General features: G+C 34.7%; 1 protein-coding gene across 1 annotated transcript; it reads left to right on the top strand.

Annotated features, from left to right (window-relative positions):
* The first annotated feature begins 8,276 nt into the window (after nucleotides 1–8,276).
* LOC147383684 (uncharacterized) lies at nucleotides 8,277–11,564 on the top strand. The gene is made up of 2 exons (XM_086427597.1): nucleotides 8,277–8,484; nucleotides 9,622–11,564. Exons 1-2 carry the CDS (start codon nucleotides 8,443–8,445, stop codon nucleotides 11,230–11,232), a joined length of 1,653 nt encoding a protein of 550 aa, XP_086283723.1. The 5' UTR covers nucleotides 8,277–8,442; the 3' UTR covers nucleotides 11,233–11,564.
* The last annotated feature ends 4,625 nt before the right edge of the window (nucleotides 11,565–16,189 follow it).

Below are 16,189 nucleotides of genomic sequence, written 5' to 3'. Positions count from 1 at the left end.
TTTGGTCTGAGAGAGAACACGTTGATGCATGGAGAACCGCCACTTTTCGAATTTTTGACAACGAATAATTTATTATATACAGGACAATTCTTTCTAATCTTCAACTAACGGTTCAGATGTGAAGTTTTCCCTAAGGATTTTCGCCATTCAGATCTGTAGACAACTTGTATGAATCCTAGTTGTCAACATCGTTCGAGGATGGCTTGCTACTAAGTCCATTACTGAAATAAATTATTATTAATTTCTATTTTAGGTATCTTTGGGAAGGGAGCGAGGGGATATTGGATCTACTTGCCTTTTTGGATTCCACAATTAGTGTAAAGCCCCTTTAATTTTTACGAATAAAACTAAAGTCCCTTGACTTTGCATAATCTCATGGAAAGCAAAACTCTTTAGGTGAAGATTGACTATATATTTTTTCTTCATCAAAGATTGACTATTTGTCACATTACAAACAAATGCATCTAAATTGTTTATTACCACTATACTAGTGTAGAGAGTAAAATTGATAATTAATCAGGACCCTACACGTGTCCTGATCAAGACGACGAACTTGGGGTTAGAAGAGTGGTCATCAAAGGAAGGTAGTACCCATATTAGGTCAATAATCCAACCTTACTTGGTAGGAGGGTAGGAAAAAGATAGATGTTTACCCTAGTAGCAAGGCAAAGCAAACTCATGAATATGAATAGATCTCAATTTGCGCATAAATTTTTGAATTATAAGGAGAATCTCAAAAATTCAAGGGCTAAGGGGAATAATTCTAATTCAATTGTATATCCCTTTGATCATGGGAACTCCCATGACTAAATCTTGGATTAATAGGAATAAAAGAGGGAACTATTTCTTGGGAAAATCCTACATGAGGGAGGGAGGATAGAGAGTGGGAGGATCTTTTTTGTCACTCCTCCTAATTGAGTTATAATCTAATTAATCTCTTCTTTTGCAATTCTAATTTGATTGTCGGAGGATTATTGACAAGTACTACACCAATGCTATCACGAAGGAGCAAGTAACATTTTAAAGGAGTCACATAGTCCAATAGCTGAAAGTAAGTTCAAAATTACCTCTACAACTAGCATCATCCAATTTCATACATTGTGAACTAATAATAAAATAAAGCATTTTGTAACTATCTAAGTAAATTAGATATATCTATATAATAAAATATAATTATAGGGCCCATTTTTGTAGGAAACAAACTTTCATCTATTTAGAATAAACATCCTATCCAATATATAGGATTTTGGACCTAATTTATTTCCTTTCCTCTTAACTACTAACTTTATTATATTTTCTCTCTTACTCCTTTAATTTATTTTATTGTTTTTTTATCTATTACTTTTTAATGTCAATTTTTTTAATAATAACCCCTAATTTTATTTTATTTTTCTACTTTTACCCACTTAACCCTAAAGAAGATGCCCCACGGACAAATTCTAGTACCTTCTATAAGTGAATTGTGAAGTTAAGAGGTTATCATACTCTATAAAAATTAGTAATGTATTGTTGCTAATAAAGAATTGATAGAAAAATTTATCTTTTTCATTAGTGAAGATGACAAGACGCATTGAACATATATCCTTAAAGTAGTGTTAATTACTATTATTTTGCTAAAATCAAATGACTATTGAAGAATGACTTGTGAAAAAAAAAAAAAAAAAACATTTGATCTCAATCAAGTAAACATGAAATCCAACAATTAGGATTTATTCTCAAGATATGTGTTATCGTGTTATGTAAAAATCCAAACTGTTTAAGTTATTAACTACGTAAAAAAGAATATGTGAACTATTAAACTAAATTTGTATCAACCTCAACTTTTATAAAACTTGAGTCTTGACTTTGAAAACTTAAATCTAAAGATTGATAGTAAGTTATTAACTAAGTGAAAAAATATGTAAGCTGTTAAGCTAAATTTGTATCCACATCAACTTTTAGAAAACAGAGTCTTGACTTGAGAGCTTAAACCTCAAGATTGCTTGAGCTTGAGAGTTGAGATCAATAGTTGAGTTGAGATTGAGAGTTTAATTTCTTTGATTTTGTGTAATTTAAATCAATGAAAAGGTTTGTGTATTTATGTAAAGAAGAGTGGTTCGAATTACCTATCAACTGTTAAAAAAGGAATAAAATAAGGCTATTTTTGTCATTCAACCTCTTTGAGGTCAAACGTAGTAAAAAAAAAAAAAAATGTGGGTACACTGGTCTTTATATATAAAAATATTTTTTTTTAACTATATTCTATAAGTATGTGTAAAAGTGGAGTTCTCTTTTTTTTTTTAATAGAAAAAATGAGCATTGCAAATGGGGTTTTTTAGATCGTTGGGAGTACCCAGTGGGTTGATGAAAAAAACATACGAAGGATGTCCTGAACTGGGCTTTAAGGAGCTCGACAAAGCCCAGCCCGTCTATTTTTGGGTGGGGCCTGGTTTCTAATAGGATTTGCATTCCTAAAAAGATTAAAAAAAAAAAAAAAATTCATGTTTCTTTTTTGAAAGGTAAAATATGTGTTTGATATTGCCTTGTATTATATGGTCGATGGATGAACGGACATAACAAACTTTAATCCTTGTACCGTGTCAAAAAAAATAAAAAAACTTTGATCCTTGTAAAAGTTGGACCAAAACAAATCCACTTGTTAAGCCACTTCAAATCCTCTCCATCTTGCAAGTCTTAATGATTGAGATTTATAAGTATCTTGATAATATAAATCTTTGAGATACTTATCTAAAGGATAAATCTCAATAATTAGATTTTGCATTTGAAGTATTAGGATTACATGTTTTTTTTTTCATTAACCATTTTTAGGAGTCAGTGGATCCGAATCCTTTTAAAAATATTACAAATGTATTTGTCACATGCAAATTACAGGGTATAATACCATTTAATTGGAATCGAAATCTCCAATTCCAAAACCCATTTTCTTGGAATCAATTAAAGTCAGACTTTTTGGAATTGAATTAGTTGAGAATTGGAATCGAAGGAAAGTGAAATCCAAACTGTTTAAATTAAAGGAGAATTTTTTTGATTCCATTAATTTGAGATTTGGAATCAAGAGAAAAATTAATGATTTTGATTTCTTTAGTCAGGCAACCGGAACCAAGACATAGCTGCAAGTTAGCGCACTTGAATCATCTACAGTATACACGCGTAAAAGTGAAAAAAATAAATGGTGAACCAAAATTCGAATGGATGAAGCAGGAAGGAAACATAGGCCGAGATTATATAAATAGGAAATGATTATGATTTAAATGGTGCATTTAAGAAAAATAAATAATGGTCACGCCCACCAAGGAGGACCGTGTGATAATGACAAAAATTCATGAAAACCGCGTAGAAAGGTCGGTATGATCGAGGGATTCTGCCCATGCTGCCCGCGGGCAGCAAGTCCATCTCGTCTCGCATCGGTTTGCCGCCTATAAATTCAAACCATTCGGAGACTCCAAAGACCAAAGCTCTCTCTCTCTCTCTCATAAGCTTATAAATTCAAATGTGTGGGGTTCGTGTTCTCTGCGTATAAGACTTAAGAGATTATCAGTGGAAATTGCCGAGTTCGTTCGATTTTCGGAAGGTGCGAGCTTAAATCTTATTGCTCTGTAGATCTCCATAGTTTCTTTTCGTTGACACTGAAATTGTTCCTTTTTTTTTTCCAGTTTGAAATCCAGTGTTCTACACTTTAGAAAAGCAATATGTTGTGTGACATTGAGAAATTTCGTTAGATTTGATCTTTGTTTGATTCGTCTCTGTAGATCTGTGAACATCTGTCATTGAAATCCAAGTGAAATTAAAGATTCGCTCTTATTACTGAGAGAAATTCTCAGATCTGTTAACAATTGGTTTAAGAAATCTAAGTCTCTCTGTCTAAACGAACGGATGGTGAGCATTTGCAGAGCAGAAGATCAGCCGCCATGCGCGGAGTCGAAGACCTTCTCGAAACTTCTGGAAAGTTCTGAAGAACGAGGAGACAGGAAACGCATCATTATGGTAGACGACGGTGAAGTAATAGCAAATGAAGAAGGGGATGAGTTGTGGAACAGGGACAAGTGTACTACACCGACGGCAAAAGAATGCAGGATACCAGAGATGCTGACGTGTCCTCCTGCCCCAAGGAAACGTAAGGGTTCTTTCTCAAGGTTTCCACCATCGGTGCGTGTGAAGCACTACTTCGTACCTCCCAACCTCGAAGCCCTTTTCGTGCTTGACAAGGTCTCTACGGTCAAATAGAAAAAAAAAAAACGCGGCAACTGATGAGGTCAAAATTGGAAATTTCCATAATTGCCCATCCCCATCCTGTACTGTGAGTGGTTGACTGGTTTCTTCTGGTCCTTTTGATTCTTTAAATTTTTTTTTGTTTTGTGAACAAAAAGATTCTTGCATATTTTTGGAAGTTTGAATGATCACAACGAACGAAAAAAGTAATTGAATTTTACAAGTAAGTATGCTGCAACGTGTCTTGTCTTCTTAATTGGGACCCAAAACATTGAACGATGGACGTCCACTCAACCAATTGACCTTTATTTTACAAGAGGCAAGAGCCACCTCCCAATTTGATTACTTTTTTTTAAGATCTCAAAAGGTTGAAGTTATAATAGTTGACGTGTTACCATCTCAAGTTACAGGTTCGATTGCAAATTGCAACTCATTAGTTTATTTGAATTAAACATCTTTTTAAATATATACAACTTGACTTGTTTGTTGGGTTGGGTGTCAGTACCATAACTTGATGATCATTGAGATAATTTTAGATCACATATAATACCTTTTTGCACATTGAAATCAAATAAGAGAAAAAGTTTAAAAGGTATGGTATATAAGGATGATCTTTTTAGAAGAACTGTTCCATTGTATGTTGCTAAGTTTTGTGATCCACACTCACATTTCGCTAGGGTCTCCAATACAAATATTAGATACTCAACAGCCGCACGCACGCCACACTATTTGTGACCCCATTTATCTGGGGATTGGATCCTCTGTAGTGCATCTTCCCTGTAGCAACCCCTCCACAGGAGAGACTCCTGTTAGAAGGAAAAAATAAATAAATAAACATCTCAGACCTGTAGTGATCATGGCCTGAATCTAATTTGAAAAAAATAAACAAATTTTTTTTGGGGCCTAATCTAAGGTTTTTAATATGGACGGCCACCAATTTCATACAGTTAGATTTTAGTGTCCTATTGACACGCCACTCTTTCAATCATTCCCATGGGCTAGAACAAAAAAGCACCACAGAGGATCTTCGGCCCAAAACATATGGACTCATGCATGTGACATTAAAGAGTCGTGATTTTCTGACACCCTCTCTAACATGCCCCGGATGTGGCATGGGTTAGAATCATAGATTTTTTTTTTCCCTCGGATTACACAACTGTACATCCTCATAAATATGTGCGGTTGTATATCCCGAGGAAAAGAATTTATGATTCTGACACATGCTACGTCTGGAAGGAGAAAATCATTATTTGACATTTAATTAATAATTCCAAGCCCAGGCCTGTCCTATAAAAGATGTACCTGGTTAAGGCCATCGAACTAAGCTCAAGCTAACCTTGTATTTTGTTAAAAAAGCAAATGCCAAACCTGGCTAATTTTTTTGTGGTTCTTGTCAGCAAGCCCAAGACCAACCAGTTTGAACTAAAACACAGCCCAAGCCAGTCCATATAACAAGCTAAGAACAAAACAAATTGGGCCAACCATCCCATTAATACCCGCTATGTGTACTTACCACTCGCAAGTTTGCCATTGTGATCATTGTGCTTTCCTCAAGAACAACTTATGGAGTGAATAGTAATGAAAATGGAAAATTTTTAAATAGAGAGAACTTAATGGCGTCTCTCTCTGCTCTAACTAGCTGATTGCAAATTACCAAGCTAGTAATGCATCTTAGCCTAGAAAATGACATAAAGATTGTCTATACTGCTATCTATATATACTTTGACTTTTTCCTATTTGTATTATTGTTCACTCCATAATTTCTTGAGGAAAGCACAATAATCACCATTGTTTACAAGAATGTCCTCTGAACTATACAGCATGTATAGGACTATACATCTTGTTACTTGGGAAACAGTCAACGAGTTTATTTGGAGAACCAAATCATCTGAAATTGTTTACATAACTAATTAACACCCTTTTGCCAATTAAAGCTTCACCAACTTAACAAGCTGACATCTTCTATTCCCTTTTTCAATAATGAAACTGGTCATGCTTACTAGGATTAGAGTATCATATCGCAATATACAAATTACAATTTTTTATTTGGATTAGATGAAGATATTAAGATGGGATACATTCTGATTAGATTAAATCCTTTGAGAACTCCAGTTGATTTCTTCATTATTTTCTAGTCACCACCAAATGTACACTTACTCTTTCACATCCTCTTTGAAGCATGAATACTTGATAATTATAATTTTCCTGATATGACACCTAAACTCGATAAGATAATGATTCCTAAATGTGAATCTTTTTTTGATATATGTATTTTTAACTTTATTTTTTTATTTTTGTATGTATTTATTTTAATAATTATAATTATTCATATATACCCACATATATATTTATATATTATTCAGAACTAGGATCATTGTATTTATTTTCTTCATGTATAACTTAAGTTTTGTAACATTATGTTGCACTCGTAAGTTGCATTTTTGACTTATGTACAAGTGAACCAAACTAGTGAATCTAAGTGAATTGAGAAATGAATTATCTCTACCTACCCATACGAAACTGGGTTCCTTCCACACAGTGATGAATGATCAAGAACCCAAATTTGAACCCCGAGAACCCAAATTTGAACCCCGAGAACCGAGAAACTAGGTAACATAGGATTGAAGTGGTTCAGAATCAACTATCATCTTGTCCATATAGATTTCTTGAGGACCCATTAAGGTCCATAATTCTCAATGAGCCATAACCGCTAGAGAGTAAACACTGTTCAATAACTCATCAATTTCATCGTGACATGATAGGTCGCACATGGTGAAAACTAATCAGGAGTTATTAAATCCATAATTTTAATAGTAACCGTACGTCTTCAAAATGATTGAACATGACACCTACATTTAATGTGGCCTTCGGTTGGTGACCCTTGTCCATACCTATCCAGTCTTCTGCTGTACATGATGTGGATGCTAAAAGATCTTCCACAATAAATAGGGAGTGTGGCAAATAAGCATCAACCTTTAAAACACACAGACCCTTTACTAGAAGGTGAATTCCCATCTATGAGAGGAAGTCTTATGATCCATCAATGATTCTTAATGCCTAAATTCAACAGTTAAAGAAATCAGAGATATAATTAAGATCAATAAAAATAAATTCCTAATTCCGAATAGTTGGCATACACAATTCTATTAAGAATAATGCTGAAGTGAAAGTGTGCGATATGAGGTGAAAGTGTATTGGAACCATAGATGCTTTCCATGTCTTTTGAAAATCAAAAGCACCTCCTTCATTTTTATTATTTCTAAAGTCCAAAGGTGGAACAAAACCCTCTTATCCATCATTCACATGCACATGGTCTAGGTTTCAGACACATAACATGGGTTCTCCATCCCAACCTTTGTGACAAATATTCTTTTGGCAGGTTTTTTTGAAGACTTTCACATCCTTTTCCAAAGTCTTTTATTATTATTATTATTTTTTTGTGTGCAGCTGGTGGGTTATGTAGCCACACAAACACTATTATATTAACAAACGGACATATTAAGATACATGTTATGTATTACAGGAAAATTGCTTAAATCATGGATGATGTGGGGTTTTTTTATTCGGTCGTTACCTACCTATATAGTGTATACATCTGTTCATTTGCTGGCAAGCCAATCAAATAAGAATACTTGTTGTTTTCAATCTCCAGGTTGTTAATAGAGGAGGGGGTGTCTGATAATTAACTAATACAATCTAGTACTAAAATAGAGACAGAAAAGCAGAAGAATTAGCTAATACTCATCATGGAGAACACCATTTTATGATTTATTACGTGTTCAATTTCAATAAGGAGTGCAGACTATGTCTCCAAGACTAAGAGTCCCCCTTGGCTTTGGAAGTTTCAAAGCAATTGGATCAAAAGGCAATTACAACAGAGCTGAAAGGGACTCCAAGCAGTGCTAAAATTCCACCTTCTTATCCCTAAAGCTGAGTCAATCGTGTCGTGCCACGTGTATCAACACCACCACGGTAAAAGTTACATCATTGAAAACTAGCAATAAGACTCACTAAGGTTAGTTAATAATATTTAATAATGAATAAATCAATCCTCCACTTGCAACATATTTTTTTCCTTTCTTTTTTGGAGAAATGAGTTGTTTCTACGACTCATACCAGCTCATGTGAGCTCACTTGTGTTGTTTTCCTCATCCGTACTCCTCTATTTCCCTATTTTGACTTCTCTTTCTTTCCTTGAATTTGAACTAGAAGGCTATTTCTCCTCTTCAATCCATGGCTACTGAGGCTGTTGTCCCAGATCATTGCACTGATGAGGTGAGCTACTCTGGGTAATTTTTATTTTTTTTTTTTACAAATACCATCATTTTAGTACCTTTTTTAGAGCTAGAAGTAAGGATTTTATCCTTTTAAGATTTTAAGGCCATGACAAGCGGTTTTGAGCAAGACCCACTTTGGATTTTCTTCAAGGAGGATCTGATTTTAGCTTCCTTGAATTTAATAACCTAATAAAATTCGGAAAGGTTTAAGCTGCTAGCAATTTTAGCAAAACACCCTTGATGTTTAGTTTGAAATTATGCCTTGAAGGCTTGAACAACATTTTCTTTTTCAGAAAAAAAAAATACTAGAATAATTTATAATTTTGATCTTATGGAGCTGTGAAAGATTCAATTTTTCGTTTTGTGTTTTGTGTATTTTTTTTTAATGGAATGTATCTTGTTTAACTATTCATCAGTAAAATTCATTTAGTCCACCATAGTGAGAGCTAGCATAAGACTTATTAGTTCTTGTGTTTCTCCTGAAAAAAGTTTCATTTTTATTACGTTTCTATTAGGTTTACATGAGATGTGCTTCATCTCAGTGGATTGATAATCTGGTTTATGCGTTCAGGAGAGTTTTTCATTAATTAGTCTGATAAAACTATGTAATATTGAAAACTTTCTAGTTTCCTGTTATGTATAAGGATTTTCTCAAAGATCCATCCGAAGGTTCCTAAAAGTAATACATAATTCATGAGATTCCCATGAAAATCTAGGGAAAATTCAAAAAAATTCCCTTTTATTACGGATTTTTTTTTTGGCTGCATCCTCTGGGTTTGTACCCAATTCACATTTAATTAAAGAGGGTGAAGAAGATCACTTCTCCTAGTTTGTATATGAACCATGGGTTTAAATCTCATTCAAGACAGGTTGACAAGTCGTCTCATAGGCATGATTTGTTCTGAGTCTAAGGCATTTTTTTTAAAATCTCATCCGAGTCAACTTGGTCTCATTCATGGACGAGACGAGTCGTCAAAACTAATTTTAAAACCATGATATGAACAGATATGTTTAGTTGATAAACTTCACAATGATGCCCAATTCCTCTGTTTATTTTAAAATTTTCAGATATATGGAATTCTTTCCTTAATCATGGTCATTTTGGTTTGTGGTTAATTGTTTCAAATTATTGCAGCAAATCGAGAAGAAAGTAACCGAAGAAACAAAAGTTGTTGAACAAGAGGGTGTATCACCATCCATGGAAAACGGTGAAACAGAAGAGGAACAAAAGCCCAAAGCTGAGGAATTGGCAACTCCCATAGCTTTTGTAGCTGAAACGGAAGAAAAGATGGAGGATAAACAGATTAACCTATCTGCAAGTGTGGAGGTTCAAAAGGATGAAAAGGTTGATGATGCCCTTGGTTCGGATATGCCTGCAGAAGTTGCTCCAAAAGTTGCAGAAGCTCCGGATTCAACGATATGTGTTTCTTCTGTTTCAGAACCGGGGGAAGAAGTTATTGAAAAAGAACCAGAAGAACAATCGAAGATATCTTCTGTTCCTGAATTAGCAGTAGAGGAACCAATGGAGCATTTGCAAGTACTTCCTACCCAAGAACCAGTGCCTGAAGTAGGAAACAAACCAAAAGAATCATCAGAATCAGAGTCTAAAATAATAGAAGAACCAGAATCAGTAATCATAGAAGAACCAGAAGTCATCACACAATCAGATTCTAAAGTAGTAGAAAAACCAGAATCAGCTGTTGAAGAACTTGAACTAGGAAAAGAACCAGAAGCAGTTGCACAATCAGATTCTAAAGTGGTAGAAAAACCAGAATCTGCTGTGGAAGTGGAGGATAAACCACAAGAGAAATCCGACGTCATTGAAGAAGTTGAGAAAATTTCCGAGATGCCTGAGCCCAAGGCAAGTGAGAAGGATGAACTTGCAAAAGTTGATGATACATTGGTCGCTAAGCTCAAGGAGGTTACTGAATCCTTGGAAGTGGAACAAACTGGTAAAGGTCAGGAGCCTCTTGCGTGCGAAAGTTCAGATACAGTTGTTTCCACCAATCAGGAATCTCAAGATGGAGGAGTTTCAGTTCTTCCTGATGTGGAAAAAGATGAAAAGAAAGCAGGTGGTAGTGGGGTTCTCGAGGTGGAAAAGGTCGAAGAAGAGAAGGAAGAAGAGAATGTCAAAGTTGAGGAATTAGCACAACCTGAGACTAGCAAGACTGATTCCAATTCTGCTACTGAAGTTGCTGAAAGGACTTGTGAAGGAGTTGAATTCACTAAAGAGAAGAAAGAGGTAAATGTTAAAGATGATATAACAGCTTCTTTGGTTGAGACCACCCAAGACAGAAACATACAAGGATGCACTGAAGAGAAGAAAGAGGAAAATGTTAAAGATGATATAACAGTTTCGGTTGAGACCACTAAAGATAGCGATATAGAAGGAAAAGTGGACATGAATACTACTGAGGTTGTGAAGGAGTTAGAGTCGGAGGCAGAGGCAAAAGATGCTATAGAAGCTGTTGTAGATAAGTTGGATAAGGCAACAGAATTAGATGAGGAGGCTGCAAAATATCATGATGCTCCAAATCTGGAATCTTCCAAAGATGTTGATCAGTCGAAAACAGATGGGGATCCATCTAAACAAGATGTTCCAACCAAATCAACTCAAAAGCACTCGAATAACATCATTTCAAAGGTGAAACAGTCAATCGTGAAGGTCAAGAAAGCAATCATTGGGAAATCCCCAAGCTCGAAAATCCTCACTTCAGATGCCAAGGATGATATAAATGTGAAATAATGTTGTAAGAGTTGCAAAACGTTGTGCCAAATGTTATCCATTATGCTGATTGTTGTGTCATTTATGCTGCAAATGTTGGGTCCATGGGGGTGCCTTTGGGACAGGAAATGGGTGTACATAGAAGGTATGTATGGATCATGCACTTTTATCTGTATCCATGAGGACTTGGAAAGTTTATCTTAAATCTATTATAGTTGGTTGTAATTATTATTTATGTTGGTTGGTTATCTGTTTTGGTCAGTAATTGTTGATTTGTGACTCTTTTCATTTGTTGTGGGGTTGTATGGTTTTGTGTGACGCTATCATAATAAATATAATTATTTTTTTAATTCCCTTGTGACTAAATGTTGATTATCTTTTAGGAGGAACTTAGTTTGCATGGTTTTGCTTTTATGATATGCTTGCAAAAATGCATTAAGTGATTGCTTGTCCTGTTGTCTACATGAGGTGCATGTAGGATCTCTTGAGGGTTCTTTTCGTGCAGACTCCCAATCGAAGACTAACTGAACCAAATTAAGCTTTTGATGATCCCTCAACAGATTGGATGATTGATATCAATTTGTCAAACTTTTTGGTGGGTAGTGTATCATAAGTACAGATCATCAAAAGGTGGGACTCAACTCCTGATGTAAGAGTTTATTTATGGTGCAGTTCAGATTTCACCTTCAAGGTCTTGGGCTCATCGAGAATGACAATATGGTTTAAGATCCAACTATGCTGATAAGCTGTGCATGGTTTTAATTGGTGACATTGTTGCCTTGATGTGCTCTGCTTCTCTCTCCCTCTTAACCAATATTGATGCTCATGGGATATAACTTGGAAAATAATTTTCCTTGCAGTCAAACAAGCTATTGAAGAGAAGTGGGTGAGAGGCTTTTGATCTCTGGTTAAAATATCAAGATGAGGGCATTTCAGTCAATTTATTAGTCTATCGAGTAATACCAAAATCAAGGATGTGCCTTCAGTTTGAAACTCTCAGAGGGTCGGAGGTTACGTCAAAATTACTGAGAATGTTTATTGACACACCAATTCTTCTTATAAATAAATGAATTTGTGTTTATAACCCACCAAATTAGAATATAGACACCCATTAGTCTATTCTCTTCTCTTTTCTTCACTTTCCTTCTCTGTATTGTCAACCATTCATGTTTACTGTGAAGATCTCTCCAGTCTCTCTTCTTTTCTTTCTCTCAGAGGACTTGCAAGATCCAAGGAAGATTGTTTATCTAGGGGAGATCTAAAAGCAATGCAAATCTAAAATGATTAAGAAAATGAGGACTAAAATTAACATGAAGGTGTTTTCGCAACGAGATGATGTTGCGTCTCTGACATGCTATCCTCTTTTCCCCAGTCGAAAGAGGACCTATGATGACGTGGTGCCAAGATTACAACCAAAAAGAACAATGATAGAGTGACTGCAGACGACACTGTATTTGACCTTGATCTGACGTGGAGGTGTGTTCAGAATCATATATGTTTAAAAAAAAAAAAAAAAAAGTCGTGCAGGGGTGACACAAGGGTGAAAAAAACTTGTGTTGTCGTGCACATTACTATAGATATTTTTCCACAAGATACGAGTAAAAAGCATCTACGGTTATGTGCGTGCCACCACATTATTTTTGTCACTTTTGTGTCTTGTTTGTGTAATTCCAACATTAAAAAAAAAAAAAAAAACAATGTTTATTCTCAATTGAGAGGTGTAATTAATTAAGAATAATGCTGGAGCGATTTCAATACATACTTTGCTGACATGGAGGTGTGTATATAATTATAGATGCTTTTCATTGAGATATGAGTGAAAAACATCTATGATTTTGAACACATCTCCATGTCAGTAAAGTATGAATTGAGGTTAATACAATACGATTATTTAATTAAAGGAGAATGCTAACGTCCATGATCTCATAAGGATGTTAATATTCTTACCATATTTACTTTTCAATAATGCCTCTATTTATTTTGTATTTTAGTGAAAAAGATAAGATATGTTGATCTTTAACATAATAAATATTTGATGGCACAAAAAATATTTATCTTTTACATATCAACGATAAGTTTAGCATTCCTCTTTATTAAAAATTTAGACTTGCCCCTTTGGATTTTGCTAATATTTGATATAAACCCATGTTTAAATATAATGACATATCTTCCCATATCACATTCTTCTCCAAGAAACTATCATAAATAATCTAGAATTTCCCTCATTTTTTTTTGTTGTTGTGTGTGGTAAGTATGAAGATCCCTTATTTTTCTTCCCCAAATCCGTCATCATTCACGTCTTTGGTAGATTTTTTTTTACACATTTGTTGACAATCCCGAGATTCTCTTATTCAATCTTCAAAGAATAATGCTAAAGTGACCTCAAGATTGGACCTCACATCGCACACCCTGATGTGAAAGTGTATGGGAGCCATAAATGTTTCCTCGAGATAAGAGTGAATAAGAATCTATGGTTCCTATCCACTTTCATGTCAAGACGTGCGATATGAGGTCCAATCTTGAGGTCACTCCAGCACAATCCAACTTCAAATCCCAATAACAAGATAGGATTCTTAAGAAGGTTTTGACTAAGAGTCGTAGATCATTTATTAATTCATTATTCTTTTTCTCATATTATGTGGTCAAAATTCCTTGGTCTATTCCGTGTTCAATGGGTCTTTCCTAGTAAGTTCTCATCATTGTTGGTAGAGTGGGCCAATAATAGTTTCAATTCCAGAAAAAGATTCTTTTGGGCTATGTTTCTCTCGACTATTGTTTGGGGGGTATGGAACGAGAGGAATAACAAGGTGTTCAATAGTAAGATAAGAAGTTTTCACGATGGATTCTTGGAGATTTTGGACTTTTTGTACCTTTGGTCAAAACAAAACTTGAAGTTTGCAGGGGTTATTTTTTAAGACTTTATTTTTAGATGGAATCCTTTATGTAATCATTGATGTCTTTAATTTTTCTTTGCCTTGTAGCTCTTTGAGAAGGCTTCCTTGGCCTCCTTGTACTTTAATTTTCCTTTGCTTATCAATGTATTACATTTATAAAAAAAAAAAAAACTAAGAGTCGTGCTTGAGTGACATTAAAATGGACTTGACTTGAAAAATTGTACTCGGTTTGTATGCCATAGACGTGGCAAGTGCACAAAACATTAAATCTTTTTCTTTGGGATACACAAGGAAAAAAGATTTACAAATTTGTGCACTTGCCACGTCAACCATGTATGTTTTAGCGAGTCATTTTTTATTTTATCATTAGTCTAATGTTGAAGACTAGGACATCTAATCATCTTCTGCTGAGTTGTGATAATTTGACTACCCCACGTGGCATCAAGGGCGGAGCCAATATTTCGCCCATGTGAGGGCAATGAAGAGAGTGGAAATTTTTGCATGGGGACAATCAAGGGTTAAAAGAAATGGTTGTGGGGACAACTAAAAGTGGGAAAAAAAAATTGTGAGAGGTCGTTAAAATATGTCACAATAACTCACTAATCCATAGACTTTGAAAATTCTTGTGGGAGTAAGTGCTTCCATTGTAAATTCACCATTACGTGAAATACTCATCCTAACATGATAAGTTCGGAACCGTAGAACTATACGTCTCAAGATACACAATTCCCTCAGGATTCCTTTTTTATGGGGACGTGTAATTAGGTATCCTGAGGCATACAAATCTTCGATTTACAAACTTATCACATTAGGTGGAGTCGGTTGAGTATGCCACGTGGGGTAGTCAGATTATCACTATTCTTTTCTATTAGTAGAACAAAAGTAAAGTTCACTTTACTTTTTGAGGATCGTACTAGGGGTGCAACTTGGTTTGTATTGATTTGGTTTAGAGCCAAATCAAAACCAAATCGACCAAGCTCGGTTCCATTATATGAGAACTAAAACCGAACCAAACCGAATTAAGAACCAAACCGACCTTAATTCGGTTTGGTTCCATGGGTTACCAAAAAACTTCTTAAACAAATTTTGTTAATAAAAAATAATAAATAGTACCTAGCTCATGCATATATTTTTTCAACCGTGCTTCAATAACATCGTTGTGTGCAAACAAAGGGTTTCATATTGTAACATCAAGGGCCTATTTGGATCACCATTTTTTTTTACAATTTTTATGGGCATGCTTGTATACTCAGGAATGGTGATCCGAAAGGCCATTAAACTCTTCTAATCGTGATTGATTATTAATCTATAAACGTGAAATCTGTTAAAACCCTAATAGATTAAAACAATCAAGAAAAAAAGTTTTAACTGTGATTCTTTTAGAACCAGATTCAATTGCATCTCAAGATTCACACCTTATTTATCGAACGGGTGAAACCTTAATTCGAAAACTATAGTACTTGTGAAGAATTTTGAAAGTTTTTTTGCAAATTCATTTCAATTTGAAAAGAAATAGCCAATTAAGGTTTTAAAGGAAATTCTTGCAGGTCCATAGAAAGATTAAGAACCACAAAAATAATTAAGATCTATAAAAATCTTTTACCTGAATATCAACTTGACCAATGTGAGATCTTCCCCTCTACAACCCAAATTCTAAGGTTTCACCTCTTGAAATTCACATATTGAGATAGAGAATAAGAGAGAGAGAGAGAGAGAGGAAAATGAGAGAAAGATGGAGATGAGATCAAATTAAAATGAGATAGATGGGGATGGAAAGGTAGAAAGGAGAATGAGAGGAGTGAAGATGAGGAAGAGATAAAAATAACATGTTTGTCCGATTTTTGATTTGGTTCGGTCATTTACGAAGTCTGAATCGAGAATCGAGAACCAAACCAAACTCATTGGTTCTTCATTTATTTAACCCGAAATTGAACCGTTAATTAATTCAAAATGAACCAAACTAGTCCAAAATTCACGATTTGGTTTAATTCTCGGTTTGGACCGGATTAAGTTGTACCATTAGATTGTACCACTAGTCAATGGAGGTATTTCACCAGTATAAAAAAAAATGAGTATCTCAAACA

Source organism: Akebia trifoliata, chromosome 16, assembly GCF_017979445.1.
Source record: "Akebia trifoliata isolate Shusen 1 chromosome 16, ASM1797944v1, whole genome shotgun sequence".
Classification (NCBI taxonomy): Eukaryota; Viridiplantae; Streptophyta; class Magnoliopsida; order Ranunculales; family Lardizabalaceae; genus Akebia; species Akebia trifoliata.
Note: the sequence above shows the minus strand (reverse complement) of the source record. Positions and strands in the feature narration are given on the sequence as shown.